Source organism: Oppia nitens, unplaced genomic scaffold (genome assembly GCF_028296485.1).
Source record: "Oppia nitens isolate AA-2021 unplaced genomic scaffold, nextdenovo-longstitch-racon4-pilon3 scaffold9_pilon_pilon_pilon, whole genome shotgun sequence".
Lineage (NCBI taxonomy): Eukaryota > Metazoa > Arthropoda > Arachnida > Sarcoptiformes > Oppiidae > Oppia > Oppia nitens.
In genome coordinates this window covers 2,981,921-2,998,606 of record NW_026533253.1, presented here as the reverse complement: position 1 = coordinate 2,998,606, position 16,686 = coordinate 2,981,921, and the positions used below count along the sequence as shown (strand labels likewise).

At 28.2% G+C, this 16,686-nt stretch overlaps 2 protein-coding genes across 2 annotated transcripts; both read right to left on the bottom strand.

The window, feature by feature from the left end:
• Positions 1-12,233: 12,233 nt before the first annotated feature.
• On the bottom strand, positions 12,234-13,517 carry LOC128964532 (ADP-ribosylhydrolase ARH3-like). The gene is made up of 2 exons (XM_054311152.1): positions 13,243-13,517; positions 12,234-13,189 (listed from the first exon to the last, which is right to left on the bottom strand). The coding sequence occupies exons 1-2, from the start codon at positions 13,415-13,417 to the stop codon at positions 12,252-12,254; spliced, it is 1,113 nt and encodes a 370-aa protein (XP_054167127.1). The 5' UTR covers positions 13,418-13,517; the 3' UTR covers positions 12,234-12,251.
• A 260-nt stretch (positions 13,518-13,777) lies between these two features.
• LOC128964524 (condensin complex subunit 2-like) lies at positions 13,778-16,647 on the bottom strand. Its single transcript, XM_054311139.1, has 4 exons — positions 16,476-16,647; positions 14,213-16,347; positions 14,000-14,143; positions 13,778-13,928 (listed from the first exon to the last, which is right to left on the bottom strand). The coding sequence occupies exons 2-4, from the start codon at positions 16,340-16,342 to the stop codon at positions 13,872-13,874; spliced, it is 2,331 nt and encodes a 776-aa protein (XP_054167114.1). The 5' UTR covers positions 16,343-16,347; positions 16,476-16,647; the 3' UTR covers positions 13,778-13,871.
• Between the last annotated feature and the right edge of the window lie 39 nt (positions 16,648-16,686).

Here is a 16,686-nt window from a genome sequence, read left to right as displayed (position 1 = left end):
ATAAATATTTCTTATTTATATACAGTAAAAGATATAATTACTGTTTCATAAACTTTTTTTTAATGCATATTTTGTTACACAAAAGAAATTTTAATGTATTTTTTAGTATTCAAATAATTTTTTCTTTATTTATTTTATGTTAGATGTTTGAAGTTATATGCAATATTTAAATTAAATAAGAATAATAATAATACTTAATAAATAAGCTAATCAATAGATAATTTGATAATTGTTTATGTATTCAATGCAAATATATGCACAATAAGAGTACCGGTAGTTGTCATTCATTTGTGTGAGACTTGTTGGTACATAAGGACCTGACATTAGGAACCAACTCTCTCGACGGTCATATACATGATCTTGAAGTGAGGTCTCTCTCTCTCTCTCTCTCTCTCTCTCTCTCTCTCTCTCTCTCTCATACACACACACACAACAAATATTGAATGAACAGCTCTTTGTAGTAGTAGTGGTAGTAAAGACCATAACTGATGCATAAATTTATATAATATAGAGTTAATAATGTTGTTATGCAAACCATCTGCTCTCCCAATAAATGTAAACTTATATACATATATACATAACCTCTCATATATGGTACCGAATCGACAAAATTCATCTCTATATATGTTCACTATTTTGCATATATTTTTGTGTATATATTCAATACATATGCACACAGTATTGCCTCTTATAATGGAATTAAATGTAAGCATGACTTCACTGAATACTAATGTATTGTATGTGCACTTCACGGACCGCTTCCAGTCAAATGGTTGTCCAATTTGGTGATCGCATTATATATATATATATATAGTTTTAGTACAGTATATACACTGTATATTAATATAATTTAAGGACATAACAGGTTGTAGTCGATTACATCATATTATTTGATTGAAAGACTCGGTTGATGAACAAAATAAACTATTTTCTAGTTTTTTTTTATAAAACTTTCATTAAATATTAAAACTAATTTCTTGTGAAATGTGAATACAAACTAAAAAATTTATATATCATTTCATTCGTTGTTCACAATTTGATAGACAATATAAAGAAAAGTTAATATAATTGCAATGTTTTATTGAGTTATGTTTGTATAAAGTAAAGTAACATTTTTTAGAGACAATATAAAGTGTCGGATATCTTAACAATTGTTGTGATTATAAATAAATGAATTGTTAGAAAATAAATTTTCTTTTTTTAGTCAATTCAACACCAATAAGCCCTGTATTCTCTCTCTCTCTCTCTCTCTCTCTCTCTCTCTCTCTCTCTCTCTCTCTCTTTCACATTATATTTTAGTAAATATATACAGCTTCTCTAGCTTATGGACTGTTGGGCCACAGGTGCGACAATTGGTTTAATGAGGTGAGGCTATAGACCAGTGACTCACTAAATCTAACTCAATATAATTTTCATTGAATTGTCAATTGCTTACTGCGAGACTTCAAATGGTAAGCATAGGGATAGGGAGAGGAATAGATATGTGAAAACCAAACCAAACCAAATGGCCACAACAATGCTATATTTGCAGTGCACTGTGCGATCCAATTATACCACCAGTGCCGCTGACAAAAAGACATTCATATATAAACTAATAGAGCGCTTATTTGCATACAATTTAGATTTCACCCCAAATTCAGACATATAAGTCTATGCTTCACCTTCTAGTACACAGCATTTTGATATAGTGAGAGACCCGACCCAACAGACACAACACTACATGAGCTCATGCAGTATATGCGACACAACGAGGCCTTAATTTACACAAACGATTTGCAAAACTAATTTGTCTCTAATAAAGACAATCTCTCTCTCTCTCTCTCTCTCTCTCTCTCTCTCTCCTCTCTCTCTCTCTCTCTCAATATATGTATATAAATTTATTATATATATATATATATATATATATATAGAAAATTGATGCCTTCCATACTGTTTAGCCTCCCTCTCCCTATGATATCCAATTTTAGTAATTTTATTTAATATTCGTACAAATCATGCGAAAATTCATTTAATGAAATTTAACTATAAAAGCAATTTGAATTAAAAAATTTATGTATAAATTATTTATATTTTTAGTGACATTTTTCATCCATTTAAATATTTTAGAAAAACACTTATTATGTTAAAACTGTAGTACCGTGTGATGCAATATAGTCTAACGTTAAACTGTATTAGTAAAACAAGTTATTAATTATTTATATAAAACAAATAAATGTATTACAGTACATATAAAACAAACATTTAAACTTATTTTAATATAACAAATAATATAATTAGTTTTATAATTTAATTTATTTCTCAATTTTATACATTAATTTTTAATATTAAAATTACTTAAATTTAAACTTTTTCTAAATAAATCTTTATGTGTTTATACTATATATATTGGATTAGTTGAAAAAAGGTTTAAACGTAATATCACTTAATATTATATATTTATTAAATCGTAAAGTTTAATATCCTAAATTAAATTAATCCTAAAACAAATTAAATATTAAATATTTTAGATCAAATAAGTAAATTTTATTTTAAAAAATACTTTAAAATTAAAAAAACAAATTATTTTTTTAATTAATATACTATACTGTAATATCAAAAAATTGCAAATTTAATTGCATTTGTTAATATAATAGTAAGCAATAATATGATTAATTTATATATGAGTTCACAAAACTAAAACATTTCATATACAGTAATTAATTTATATATATTATACAGTTATGCCATGACTAACAACAATTAAAGTCAAAGAAATATCAATAAAATTAAAACAATTATAATGCCTTTTAGCGATGAATATCATATTAAACTTTTTTCATTTGAAAACTGATAAGTATTTGTAACTCTTCTTATATCAAATGAGACTTTTAAGTGAAACTGAATATATTATTAGTATCCATGAAATGGCAATACAATAACAACCGCACAATAAAGTCATTGTTTAGACACGATTTGGCTTTTAAGTCATTAAAACAAAAGAATATTCTGATGGGAGTATCACTGAAAATAAACCAATTAAAAGTCCCATAGGTTTACTGTACTATACAAACACATACACATTACCATTGAAAGGTTAAGCGAAACTTGTGAACCACTTTTTTATTTGTATTGAATATCAATAAGTGTGAGTGTGTGTATGTGTATGAGTGTGTGTGTGTGTGTGTGTGTGTGTGTGTGTATGTGTATGAGTGTGTGTGTGTGTGTGTGTGTGTGTGTGTGTGTGTATGTGTGTATGTGTGTATGTGTGTATGTGTGTATGTGTATGAGTGTGTGTGTGTGTGTGTATGTGTGTATGTGTGTATGTGTGTATGTGTGTATGTGTGTATGTGTGTATGTGTGTATGTGTGTATGTGTGTGTGTGTGTGTGTGTGTGTATGTGTGTATGTGTGTATGTGTGTATGTGTGTATGTGTGTATGTGTGTATGTGTGTATGTGTGTATGTGTGTATGTGTGTATGTGTGTATGTGTGTATGTGTGTATGTGTGTATGTGTGTATGTGTGTATGTGTGTATGTGTGTATGTGTGTATGTGTGTATGTGTGTATGTGTGTATGTGTGTATGTGTGTATGTGTGTATGTGTGTATGTGTGTATGTGTGTATGTGTGTATGTGTGTATGTGTGTATGTGTGTATGTGTGTATGTGTGTATTATGTATATGTATACAGTATATATATATATATATATATATATATRTGTGTGTGTGTGTGTGTGTGTGTGTGTGTGTGCTTGTATTTAATATTCAGTGCTCACCAGGAGATATATATCTCAATGGATTAAATTAAAACTATTTCCTTAATTAATAACTGACAAAACTTTATGTGTGAGAATACAATACAAGATTTTTTTACAGTTTAAGCTTAATGTTAAATTATGTTTTAAAATTTAAATGATTTATATGAAATGCAAAACAAATTTTTTTATTTAAATAATACATTACATTGTAAAATTGTAAGTATGCTTTATCTATACGACATTTATTTTGAATAATTTTGAATATCTCTGTATATATTTTGTCACTGAATTATTGCCAATTCTATTGTTTTGATAAATTTTATATATCAATACTAAAGTATTTCATGTAAGTCACATAAAGTTATATTTATTATAGTGATATTATAATATTATAGTGATTTATAAAACTATAATATATCATATATTATGGACAGTTTACTAAATTCTTTATTTTATTCTTTATTAAATTATTTGTTTCTATTGTAATTTTGATTAACTTTTAATAAAATTTAAATTTACACAATATTAAATCAATATCTAAATTTAAACATTTATTATTTTATTTAAATTTTCAATCAAATGTTTATACAATAAGACATAAATTATTTAATAAATAAATATAAATGTGTTTTTGCATTTACAAAACTAATATCCCGTTTTATAGATTAAAGTTTTCTCAAAGGTAATTCTTCAAATGTATTATTATTGATACAATGAAACAATAAATAGTTTTTATATGTGCTAATAATATGCTAAACAATATGAAATTATTTGCGTGAAAAACGAAAAGTAAATAACAATTATTATCTTTTAGGAGAGACTTTCATAGTTTAGGGGGTGTTTATGTCTCAATTTTATGTTGTAATTTATCCATAAAAATATTTACTATAAAAACATGATAAAAATTATAAAATTATTTTGTATAGTAAATAAATAAAGACTAGAAAATAAAAAATAAAAATTTATTTAAAGTAAAAGTCACGATAAGATTTTGTTAAAGTATACTATAACATGATTATAGCTAAACCAATATTAATAATTTTTACTTTTGTATAACCTTTTAACTTTACATATATATTTTAGTAACACTTTATTTGATAATTATAATATCATATAATTGTTTATTTTGTATTATTAAAAATGTGGTATTTAAATAATAATCAATATTGTTTTGATAAGTTTTTATAAAAAATAATTCATTTATTTAAATAAAGTAACTTGATAATTTTTATTTTCTTTATTTTATTGATATTGTATAATAGTTAGTTTTACTAAATTTGTTAATTATTATTGAAAAATAAATTAATCAGAATGGATTAAAATATTAAAATATATTTAAGAAAATTTTAGAAATTTAATCAAGTACATAATAATATTTGTATTATTTTAATAAATAAATTAATATGAATATTGACTTTACTTTTTAAACTATATAAATAAATAAATATTAAAAATAAAAATACTATACTATTTATTAATTACATAAATATTAGTGTTGGTATGTTTGATAAGTCAACTTGTTTTTTGTATGTTACTGTATATTAATTGCTAAACTTACATTTGTCCTACACTTGTCTACACCACACACACACACAAACACATTTATGTTGAACCTGTTTACCCCAGATATATTTGTACACATTTGGTTTGGACAAAAGTAATAGCATTTTATAATTAACCGACAGTGCATTACAGTAGCCAGTGGTCAACAGTTAATATCTCCCGAAGGAGTTATCTTAATATTGTTGAACAGCACTCCGGTGTATAAGAAAGGGTCAAACGGTGTCGTAAACCGCAATCAACAAAATCTAATGTTACATAAAATTGTCTTTCATTTTGCATTGCATTACATTTAATTGTTGCCATACATGCACTTTGTATGGATATTATCATATAATACAAGTACTTCTATTGTACTGAAATTGTTATGTAATTTCAAAATAACTATTACTACAACAAACAACTAAATTAACTTTTGATCTATAATTTTATTTAATTATCTATAATTTATTGATATAATATATATATATATATATATATATAATATTTAAGCTTAACTAAATTTAATTAATTATTTAATATAAAGTAAACTTTCTAGTAAAATTAAATAATAATTCATTTCTTTTAAATGACTACAGTATATTCATAAATAAAAAGTTATTAAATATGTAATATATATACAAAAATGCATTTACTTAATCTCCAATGAATAAAAACTTTGTTAAAGTAATTTAATTAAAATAATATGAAAATATTAGTGTAGGATATATAAGAAATATTAAATGTCAAATAATTTATAATTTGCATTTCATTAGCAAGTGTTTTGTGTGTCTTATCTAAAATGTGTTTATTCATCAAAGTTTAGTTAATGTTGGAAAGTATTTTTATACCTATAAAAATAACTAATGCTATACTATTACTACTACTAATACTAGTACTGTAGTATAATAAAATAGTAAATTTTGCTAAATTATAACTGCTTATATAACTTACTACTAGATATATTAGTAATAATGAGCACCGTTAGCCCGAGTGGATCGCATGGGATTTCCTAAACATAGATCAAACTTCATTAGTCCAATAGCTGTTTCGGGTGCCAAATGTTAATTTGGACGCTTCTATAGCTAAATGATTTAATACCATTTAGCAGTCGTTATGTTATTACACAACAATTTTCTAAGTCTTATGACTCGCATCTCATTTATAAGTGTTATATTCATCTGGCGATCAATATTTGCCATTATCTTCGTCTTCAAAGTAATTAACACAAAGAAAATATTTATATATATTTATATTTATATAATATATATATAGTATACAAGAGCATTGAGAGATTTATCCACCAAATCATAGTAAAGGCAACTTTGCTATGATTTTTAACCTATCGTTACTTTTATTTAGTATAGATATAAGCTCTATATTTACTATTTATTGCAATACTACTAAATTAATGTTTGTTTTTTTTGTGTAAGTTTATAATAACTATTACGAAAGAAACTACAATACTGTATACAAGATTTAAAAGATAATAATTGTTTCTTACTTTTTACAATTTAGTAATAAACAAAAATTATTTTATCAGTTATTAATAAACTTTAATTTTGTATTGTTTTCAGTACTTTTAATAAAATTACCCACTTTTTACATAAAATAATATAAATAAAACATTGTTAATAATTTTTTAAAATAAATAATTATATTTTTATAATAATATATAATATAAAAAACGGTTTCATTTTTATCACTTTTATTGTATTATAAAAATATACAAAATTATAATTTATTATCTGAGTAATTTTTTTGTAATGATAACAAATTAATAATATATTTGTTAGATACAAATTAAAAAATTGTTTATTAAAAAATAGTGTTAAATAGTAATGTAAACGGGTGTAAAAAGAAACAATATATGTAAATTGTGTGTTAAAAACATGAGTTAGAAAGTTACGAGTAAATTTGACGTCAAATATTATCCGTAATGTTAGATTTAGCCGACGCTATCAAACTAGTACAGTATATAAGCATTTGCTTATGTGTATTACGGTATGTGATGGCAAAGTGTAAGCCCAGTGTATGCCAATGTCGCTCTGGGGACTGTCGACAACAAATTTTGCTTATCCTTTGCACCATTAGTCGACCGGCACTTTACTCTGTGTTTTTTACTATCAATTCATCTCTCTATTGCAAACGGTAGGTTTGGGATCAATTTTGCCATTGCTTTCAATCAATGCTTTTATAGTTATATGCATTTTACAGTATATGTTGTATCTGTATGTATATAACCTTTTTTGATAATGTTTTCTGTAAGTAATATAGACTCGTTTTCACAAAACTTCAAATATCATATATTTTTATACTCAATAAGTTATAGTTTTGTGTATACTGAACAATATTATATGTTATGTCAAGTATTGAAATATTTTTATATATGGTATATCATAAAAACTTTTTTAGCGATACATTCATTTGAAATTCAAATAAATATTATTTTTATAGATTTACTATACTTATCATAATATATTGTATGTTTAATATCTATACTTATATTATACTGTATATATCTATATATTAATGTTATATAACATACCGTATATTGCGACTAAGTAAGTGAAAATGCAATTATGTTTAAGTGGATTTTCAAGCTATTGTGTTAACTATATTTAGTAATAGTTTAGAAGTATATCATATGAATTGCTAACACTTTTCACTTTTTCACTCATTTTCATCTCATTTTGTTTTATAAATAAGTCGTCTCTCTCTCTCTCTCTCTCTCTCTCTCTCTCTCTCTCTCTCTTATTTGTATGTCATATATTTTTAAAAACAATTTGCTATTTACTCAAAATGTATACACAAAAAAGCACATAAAAGTTGATAGCTTTTTATTTGAGAAAATGTTGAAAATGAATTCATCACATAATCAAATGATTCATTGGCTGCCTATCTATCTGTTCATTGAAAAGCTAAAGCAAAACATTAATTTCGATCCTAAAGTATAAACAATTTTGTGTTTTCTGGTGCATCACTATTACACTAAAGAGTACAACTCTATAGCACTAACATTAAATGTGTTGCAAAAGAGATGATTAGAGAGAAAGAAAGAAAGAGAGAGAGAGAGAGAGAGAGAGAGAGAGAGAGAGAGAGACTGGAAGGCAATGCAATCCATCTTTGATTCAGTTGGGAAATGCAATGCCAAAGAGGAACTGTATTTCTTATTCCTCGGCAATAGTAGTCACTGTAATATCTGTTGTATTTTTCGTATGTGTTGTTAGAGTAATGGCATCGAAAAAGCAGTGAAACAAAAGTTAAGTAAATGCAGTGCCAGTCAGTCACTCATTCACTTTGTAGAGCACCGTTAGGCCAACAAAACAAAATTGCAATAACTATACGGCCAAAGATATAGATAGCAGGAAATGGTATGTATTGAACAAATGGATGTATTGGTGCCCTAACTGTTGGTCGGCTCATCACAACTACATCGCTAGTGAATTGAACTGTACTATCATTTAAAGGCACACACTGTTTGTTTGGACCATTGGGACTATCGCTCAAATCCAGACTCTCATTGATTAAGTGAGTGAATGTATACCTAAAAAGTTGGAGAATTAATCTAAAAACTATGACTTCTTTGATCATAAATAATATAACTAAATGATGATTGAGTCTCACAAAACTCATATTATAGACTTATATTTGTGCCCTTTTTCTGATAAATATTATATTTTCACTTTTAATACATATAATACATATATATATACAGCACATACTATGAATAAATTACATTTTTTAATTTGTTAATAACTGTACTTTTGAAAAACATATTTTAAAGTTATAATATTAACTATCAATTAGATAAAATTGACTGTTATAATAGTAATTTAAATTTAAAGTTATAATTAATTTAATGAATTGTAAATTTAAATAAAATGAATATTACACTTAATAAGTTAGTAAGGCAAACAAATATTTAACATTTTATACTTTATTATTGATTTGAATTTGTTTTATTGTTAATTTAAACGATTGAAAGTATAAACTAAAATATTTATTAAAATCTCCTTTTAGATAATAAATAAATATAATAAAATTTAAAATTTTGTTAATATTGTTTTAGTCATAAAGAATTTATATTAAAAATTATTATAATTAATCTAGAAGTTTTAATAATAAATAAATAACTTATTAAAAATTATTTGAAACAAATAGATAAATTGAATCTTTCTTTATAAATTTTTATATACAGTATATCTAATTATACCTATATATATATATTATGATTTTACTATAAACTATATTTTTCAAGTATTTTCTAAACGCTTGCTATCTTAATAAGAATTTATATTTATTATTAATTACTAACTATTGATGTGATATTATTAATAAATAATTTTGTTATATTTACTTAATTATTCATTTCATGGATTTATAATTTGATTCAATTTGTTTGTATATACAATCAAATGACAACTAATTGAATAGTAATGGCAACACTGTATTTGTTAATATTATAGCAATAAATTTGTGAACAATGTATATATGATTTGCAAGTATAGCCCTTTCCATACATACTGGTTGTTATCATTGGTTTGTTTCGTGATTAGACTTAATGAACAAATATATATATATATATTGTATATTTAGTTGCATTTTGTGGCCAATTGTGTGACAAAAGGCAATGTTTTTATACTTTATGCCATAAATTGGATGTAATTGAGTCCAGTATTTGATGGCACCATAGGATTGTGTTTGGCTTTTGAATCTATAGGTCGAGTGTTTAGCCATCAAATTAATGAAAACTTGTTAACCGATTGCTAGCTTTGAGACATAGTTTTATATAAGTATAGTCTATACAAAACCAGTTGAGAATGCTAGAATGCAGAAAGCATTTTCAGACCAACTCCACCTAAATTGATTAAATCATGTAAATATATATTAATTAATTGTTTAATATTCTTTGAGTTTATAAATTTCTTAATTACATTAAAACTGAAATAATAAAATATGCGCCAAATCATGCTGGGTATCAAATCACTAAATATGACAAAATAAACTCAACTTCAGTTATGTAGGGTTTATATGACTCATTAAAACATAATATACTCAACTTTAGTCATTTTTAGGTAATATGTGATTCACTAAAACAAAACAATATTTATTTCAGTATAAGTTTTTTAATGAGTTTTTCATTTTGTCTTATACCTTGTTTTTATAAAGCATTTGAGTATTTGAAGTCTACTTTCTCTCAAAGTTTTGTGTTTTTGTTAACTTTAAAAGTCAAGTATAAGTAGTGTTTTTATTAAGAAATTTTGAAAATACTTTGAGAGATTGCTTTATGAAAACAGGGTATAAATATAGAGATGTAGTTATAATAATTTAAAATAACACCAATATAAATAATTGTTTGGTTATTTTAATTTTTCAACATTTCTACTTATATTTTGATAGTTATTTGCAAATAAAATAAAAAATTTATTATTAAGATTTAGTACAACTTTTTTTTTAAACATTTCATACTAAATTATGATGTTTTATCCTAATCTAAACTTAAAAAGTTATATTTTGAATTTTGGCCGCCATTTTTTCTATATTCCTGATGATCTAGGACAATTTCAATGCTGACCCCCTATACCTTATTTTTGATGTTTTATCCAAATCTGAAGTCAAAATTTCAATATTAAAGAAATCGGACGGAAGGACATAAAGAATTCAGATTCGTATTGATTTCAGGAGTTCGTGAATATATACTGTATATACCAATACCCTTACCAATAGTTTTATTACTATTGTTTTGTTGGACTAGTATTTCGTAAAACTAGTTATTATTTGGAAGCGCTCACCAAATCCCCAGCGATAACACCACTGGTGGCACTGGTATGAGAAATGGTAAGTACTGGTAGCCGACAAAGCAATTATCAATGTGTCAAACGAATAGACACCAAAAACTTAAAGCCAACTGTGCCTCGAATCCAATAAAACTGTTGCATAACATACCCAACCATATAGTTGTAAAACACAAGAGCTTAGGACATAACAAATACAATCTACTGAATACCAGTGCTCTGTACTGTCGAGTTCATCGGTGCAAACGGGCTTATGAGGCATACAGCCAGAGCACCAGTAGATGACAAAACTGTGATATAAAGATCACATAATACAATATTAATGTTTAATATCAAAAAGTCAAACATATTTGTGAAGAAAATTTTTAATGGGATTACAGAGCAAAGCCTTTTCTCATCAGAGATTTTCACAGTTATTATATATATTTTGTGACTTTATTTCTCCACTACTAGTCTAACAAAATGATTAAAATTTTGAGCCTTTCCTCCGATAACTACAGTAGTCTTCATATTTTATGACAAATGGCTCACAAATAGTATATTTGATTATATTTTTTTGTTTATTTTAATTCAACTTTATTTATTGCTAAACATAACATAACAAAACTCATATATTTTATTATATAACATATTAAGTAAACATAACTTTTATTTTAAAAAGTAATTAAAAATATTTTGATTATAGTAGTGTTGTTGTTATACTAAACTAAAAGTTATCAAACATCTCAATTGGGAATTGTGTATGAAATAAGAAAATTAATGTTTTGGTTCAATAAATAATACATTGAAATAAATGTTAGTCCTAAACATATAGACATAGACACAAACATACATTACTGTATAAACTTTATATTAAATACAAAGGAAAGTTAGTTACGGACAGCCAACTGATAATAGCCTATAGGGTTGATATATAAGTTAAACATCAAACTATTGCACCAAAAATTATTATTACACCAAACATATTGTGTTTCATTAAGTTTTGCAGTCAAACACAATTATATCCATTAATAATAAACATTCATTAATAATGATTACTTGTTTTTATCATCAGTCGCGGGACTATTGCTGGCCTATCGGTGTTATTATTAATGATAGTATAGTTTGGGTAAAAATTAATAATATTAGAGTAATAAATAATTAACAAACAAACAAAAAACGCTAATTTATTTATACGTATATTTAATCAACATTTGACACAAAGCTATATAAATTATCCGCATATTTAACTATTAAATCAATATCTTCGCAACGTTTTTGTAAAACATTAGGAATCAATTGGTGTCCATATAGAGCACCCGCTATACTACAGGCCATCGATGCAATAGTATCGGTGTCTCCGCCTAAAGATAAGGCAAAATATAGTGTCCGCACAAACGGATTATCACTTTCAATGTCATCGATTGGCTTTTGCGCTCTCAGTGCACAATAAATAGCCGACGGAACTGAGTTAAGAGCCGACACATCGTTTCCAAAAAGATAAGCCACTCTTTCAGACGACAATCCCTTGATTTTAGACTCATCACTAAATAACTCTTTTATTTTTTTCAATTTATCCGTATATGGAGTCCTCGATAACCCATTAGTATTTAGTCCATCACTTTCTGAATCACTTTCACAACCGTTTACTTCAATTTCATTCATTTTTTCAATTAATCGATTCAGATATAAGTTGATGTCAAACGATTGATCCGTTTGCGATGTCTCGGTGTCTAATGCTAAACGAATGGCCAAACATTGAAGTATTGCACCGTTAAAGCCGTTACGATGTGAGTGTGTAATCCGAGCGCAATTGGCCGCCAAAGAGATCAACTCTTTATCCGATAAATTATATCCGAACAGAGCGGCCGGACTGGTTCTCATAGCTCCGCCGTTGCCGTAACTTCCGGTACCGTTAAACTGATGGCGCGCCGGTTCGTATGGATGTTCATAATTAATGCTATTGAGAGCCGAAAACACGTCCACAACATTACCGCCGTATCCGCGCTTCGGTTCCTTAATATACTCCATTGTAAACTTCTTGGACATGTCTTTGGCGTCAAAACTCTTCATCTGAACAAATGACTCGACCATAGACTTTGTCATTGCCGTGTCGTCAGTATAGGAAAACACCTGAAACACTTCAATCACTGTTATATTAATTACCGATTAGTGACCTCAAAAATATACAAACATTTCGACGATTCCTTCAATTGTTTGTCCATAAAGTTTTGTAAAACAGATCGACTGATCGGATCGTCGCCCTCGAAGGGTGAGCCGAGACAGTCGCCAATGAGTCCACCGACAAGACAACCGCGAAAACGGCTCAATAAGTTGGTCACCGACGCCGACATCCGTTGATTTAACATTTTATGTTATATTTTAACCACAAATTAGTTTCACATTTCACACAATGTTTACAAACATTACACCCATTTGTATGACATCTGTGTTCAATACAGTCATTCATTCAATGATTGAATTTCATTGAAATTCATTGAATTGAATATATATTTCATTAGTCTGTTGTTTTCAAATAGTATTTCACTTTATAATAATTATTATTATTATATCATTAAATACAATAAAATTAAAGAAAATCTAATAAATCATTAGTTTTAATTTGTAAAAAATTGTTAGTAAATTACGGTAATAATTATTTTATTCAATGACTTCAAAACCATTATTTACAGGATTTAAAATTTAAAGATTATGAAACAACATTGGATTTTGTCAATAGATATTATAATGTATTTGAATAATAATAAAATTATTATTAATGATAGAATTATTAATTAATTAATTACTATATTTGGTTATATATTATTCTGTTTCGATGATGAAATCGGACATATCATCGGTTCCAATAAGTTTGAGGTTCTGTTAATTAAAAATCAATAAATTAAAATAAATTGCAATTAAAAATAAATATTCATTCAATCATTACATACTTTTTCGTTACATAGATGAAGAAGTGTGACGAAAGCTATGGGTGCACTCAAGTTTTGAGTCATAATTGGTGTGATTTTTTGTGGTAATGTTTTATACAAATGTGTAAAATTCAAGTTTGTCGGACTTTTTCGCGGTATAGTCAACTAAAATATAAAATAATAGTAAGATTTAATAACAAATATTATTTTGAAACTGATTTAGTTGACCCTCACCTCCGGTGTTGTGGGACTGAGAGGTTCAGATAAGGGAATGATAACGTCCCACATGGCCTTCTTAAGCCTCTTGACGTCCATCTTTTTGGCAAATTTGGCGAAATTTATGAGAATATTTTCCAAATCATACGGTTGTTCTACAAGATTATCGCCAATAAACGCCATATTGGTATTCGTGTTGAGCTGTGAATACGGCTGACTGTGCGCTAAATCTAACGGATCAGTGAAACCACCCGTTGGGATGTCGTCATCGTCATCGTAATCGTAACGCTCCGTTCCTGGAGATGGTGGCGCTCCAAACGAGTTGTCACTGTTGATGGTGGTATCCAATACATCTTCGTGACTTTTGGCGCACTGGAAAGTAGCGTCTGGTTTAATGAAAGATTGTGCCAACATTTTAGGATCAAATCCGTGATCTTGTGGTAATTTAAGTTCATTGTTGTTAGTGGACCACTTCTGAAGTGTAGCCACTTTTAGTTTCTGATCATTTCCACCCATTTGATCTGCCTCTTCCTCATCAAACTCTTCTTTATAATGCTGTTCCGGGAACTGCTTTCTTTGTCGTCGAGGTTTGTCACCATCAGTGCCTTGATTTTCAGTTCGATTTCTGTTCCAAAACGGCATTCGTTTCCAATGAAGAGGTCCGGCCCAAGTACTCAACAGTTTTGGATTAAAATATGTGTAATCGTTTGGTTTATCCGATAACATCTTCACGAGATCTCCGACGCCCTGCATATTCATAGCGCGTATTAACGACTTCTTGACCGTTTCGTCCGTTCCTTCGGCTGCGGCCTCATTACAATCGTCATCATCATTGACATCGTTGTCGAATATGTCTCCTCCGCCCATATATTCATTTTCTAGATCTTCGATATCTTCGACGTCTGCATTCAAATCAAAAGTAAAACTATCTCTTCGTGTGAATGATGGATCTTCTTCACGAGGAATCAGATTAATTCCTTCATCTCTGTTAAGAAACTCAAAATTTGATAATTTGGGACAAATTTTTGTTGAACTTTTAATAATCTCATTCATTAGCGGATAAAATTGAGATACATTTTGCATTGTGGACTCTCTTTGGACATTATAATTGTCAAAATTAAGTGATGAGTTTGAGTCTAACAATAGTAGACCGGATGGATTTAGCTTAAGATTAGCCATTAAAAGAGAGTTAACATTTCCCATATCAAAGGCAGCAGATAAGTGATGAAAGACGGGATCAATCTCTAAATTTGTCTCTAATTTAGTGGCATTTAATGATTCAATATTTTGTGCCAAAGTCTTAACATTTCGTTTAGTTTTCTTTCTCTTTTGTTTTTGCTGTCCTTCTGTATCTTCCAGTTCTTCGTTTTGGTCATCCATTTGATTGTCATCAGCATTCATATCATTTGAACCATTATTGTTGCTGTTTTTCTCATTATTCAAAGCCATCACTAAACTGGAGGCAACTTTCTGGGCTTCGGCGTGAACTGAGTCCACTCGATGACAGTATATCTTAGCGCCGGCATCTAAAGCACTTCCAGCCAACTTGAAGTTAACGCAACCATTTTGTGTATCTTCTCTAATCAATTCAGACATATTGTCAATCAAGTGTAGACCAAATGCATTCTTGGCGTTAATTTTATTAGTTGTCGACATTTCAATACATGTCTGATAGTGTTTTCGGAGTTGTACGCCACTCATTGATACACCCGTTGATGTTGCGGTCGGTGTGGCCGCCAATGCAGCTAAACCGCCAACACTTCGCCGCTGTTTGTCTACTCTTTCTGTCTGTCGTTTAATCCGCTCAATGCGTTCATCTCTTTCACCGATTGGTGTGGCTTTCGGTGCATTAAATCCGAGACTCTTTCGTTTGGAGTACGTCTCGATATCATTGCGATTGAGGACAACGTGAGGGCTAAGAGCCGGTCCAATACTGATTCCTGTCGTGTCCATCGAAATGCCGTTAATTTTGCCGTTTGAAAGTCGGATGTTATCGTATTTGTCACTCTTTTGAACCATTTCTTCGTCACTGTTGTTTGGTTTTCGTTTGGCGCCAATCGTCGACTTCTTTGGTGTTTCTGTTATAATACTGTCTTCAGAGTCGGAACTGATGTATCGTTTGCCACTTTGAAGTCCTTTTGATGGCATTTCCACTGCGAAAAACAACTGTCCGTTTGAATGTCAATAATAGTAACCGACGGAAGAATAACGGCGAGCAATAGGTCACCAAAAGTCTACGATTATGGCCAACAAATGGACTAATTTGCGATTAAAGTCATACCTTTAGCTATGGATCAGTTGTACAGAAGTGACGGCCAAACACGTGATGGACATAATTAATGATTAAATCAATTAATCAATTGTTTGAATCAAATGTTTTGATAATCAAAACAATAAACATTTGTCTCAATGTTTATGCAATAAATGCGCGCAAACTATACATTCATTACATTCATTACAATGCATACAATGGCGCCAATAGTTAACTCAAT

Coding starts and splice junctions, on each gene's coding strand:
- LOC128964532 (XM_054311152.1), bottom strand. CDS start 13,417: ATGTTAAATCAACGGATGTCGGCGTCGGTGACCAACTTATTGAGCCGT. Junction 13,190..13,242: donor ATTGAAGGAATCGTCGAAAT/GTTTGTATATTT, acceptor CAGTGATTGAAG/TGTTTCAGGTGTTTTCCTAT.
- LOC128964524 (XM_054311139.1), bottom strand. CDS start 16,342: ATGCCATCAAAAGGACTTCAAAGTGGCAAACGATACATCAGTTCCGAC. Junction 14,144..14,212: donor TCAGTCCCACAACACCGGAG/GTGAGGGTCAAC, acceptor TTTATATTTTAG/TTGACTATACCGCGAAAAAG. Junction 13,929..13,999: donor TTCATCTATGTAACGAAAAA/GTATGTAATGAT, acceptor TTTAATTAACAG/AACCTCAAACTTATTGGAAC.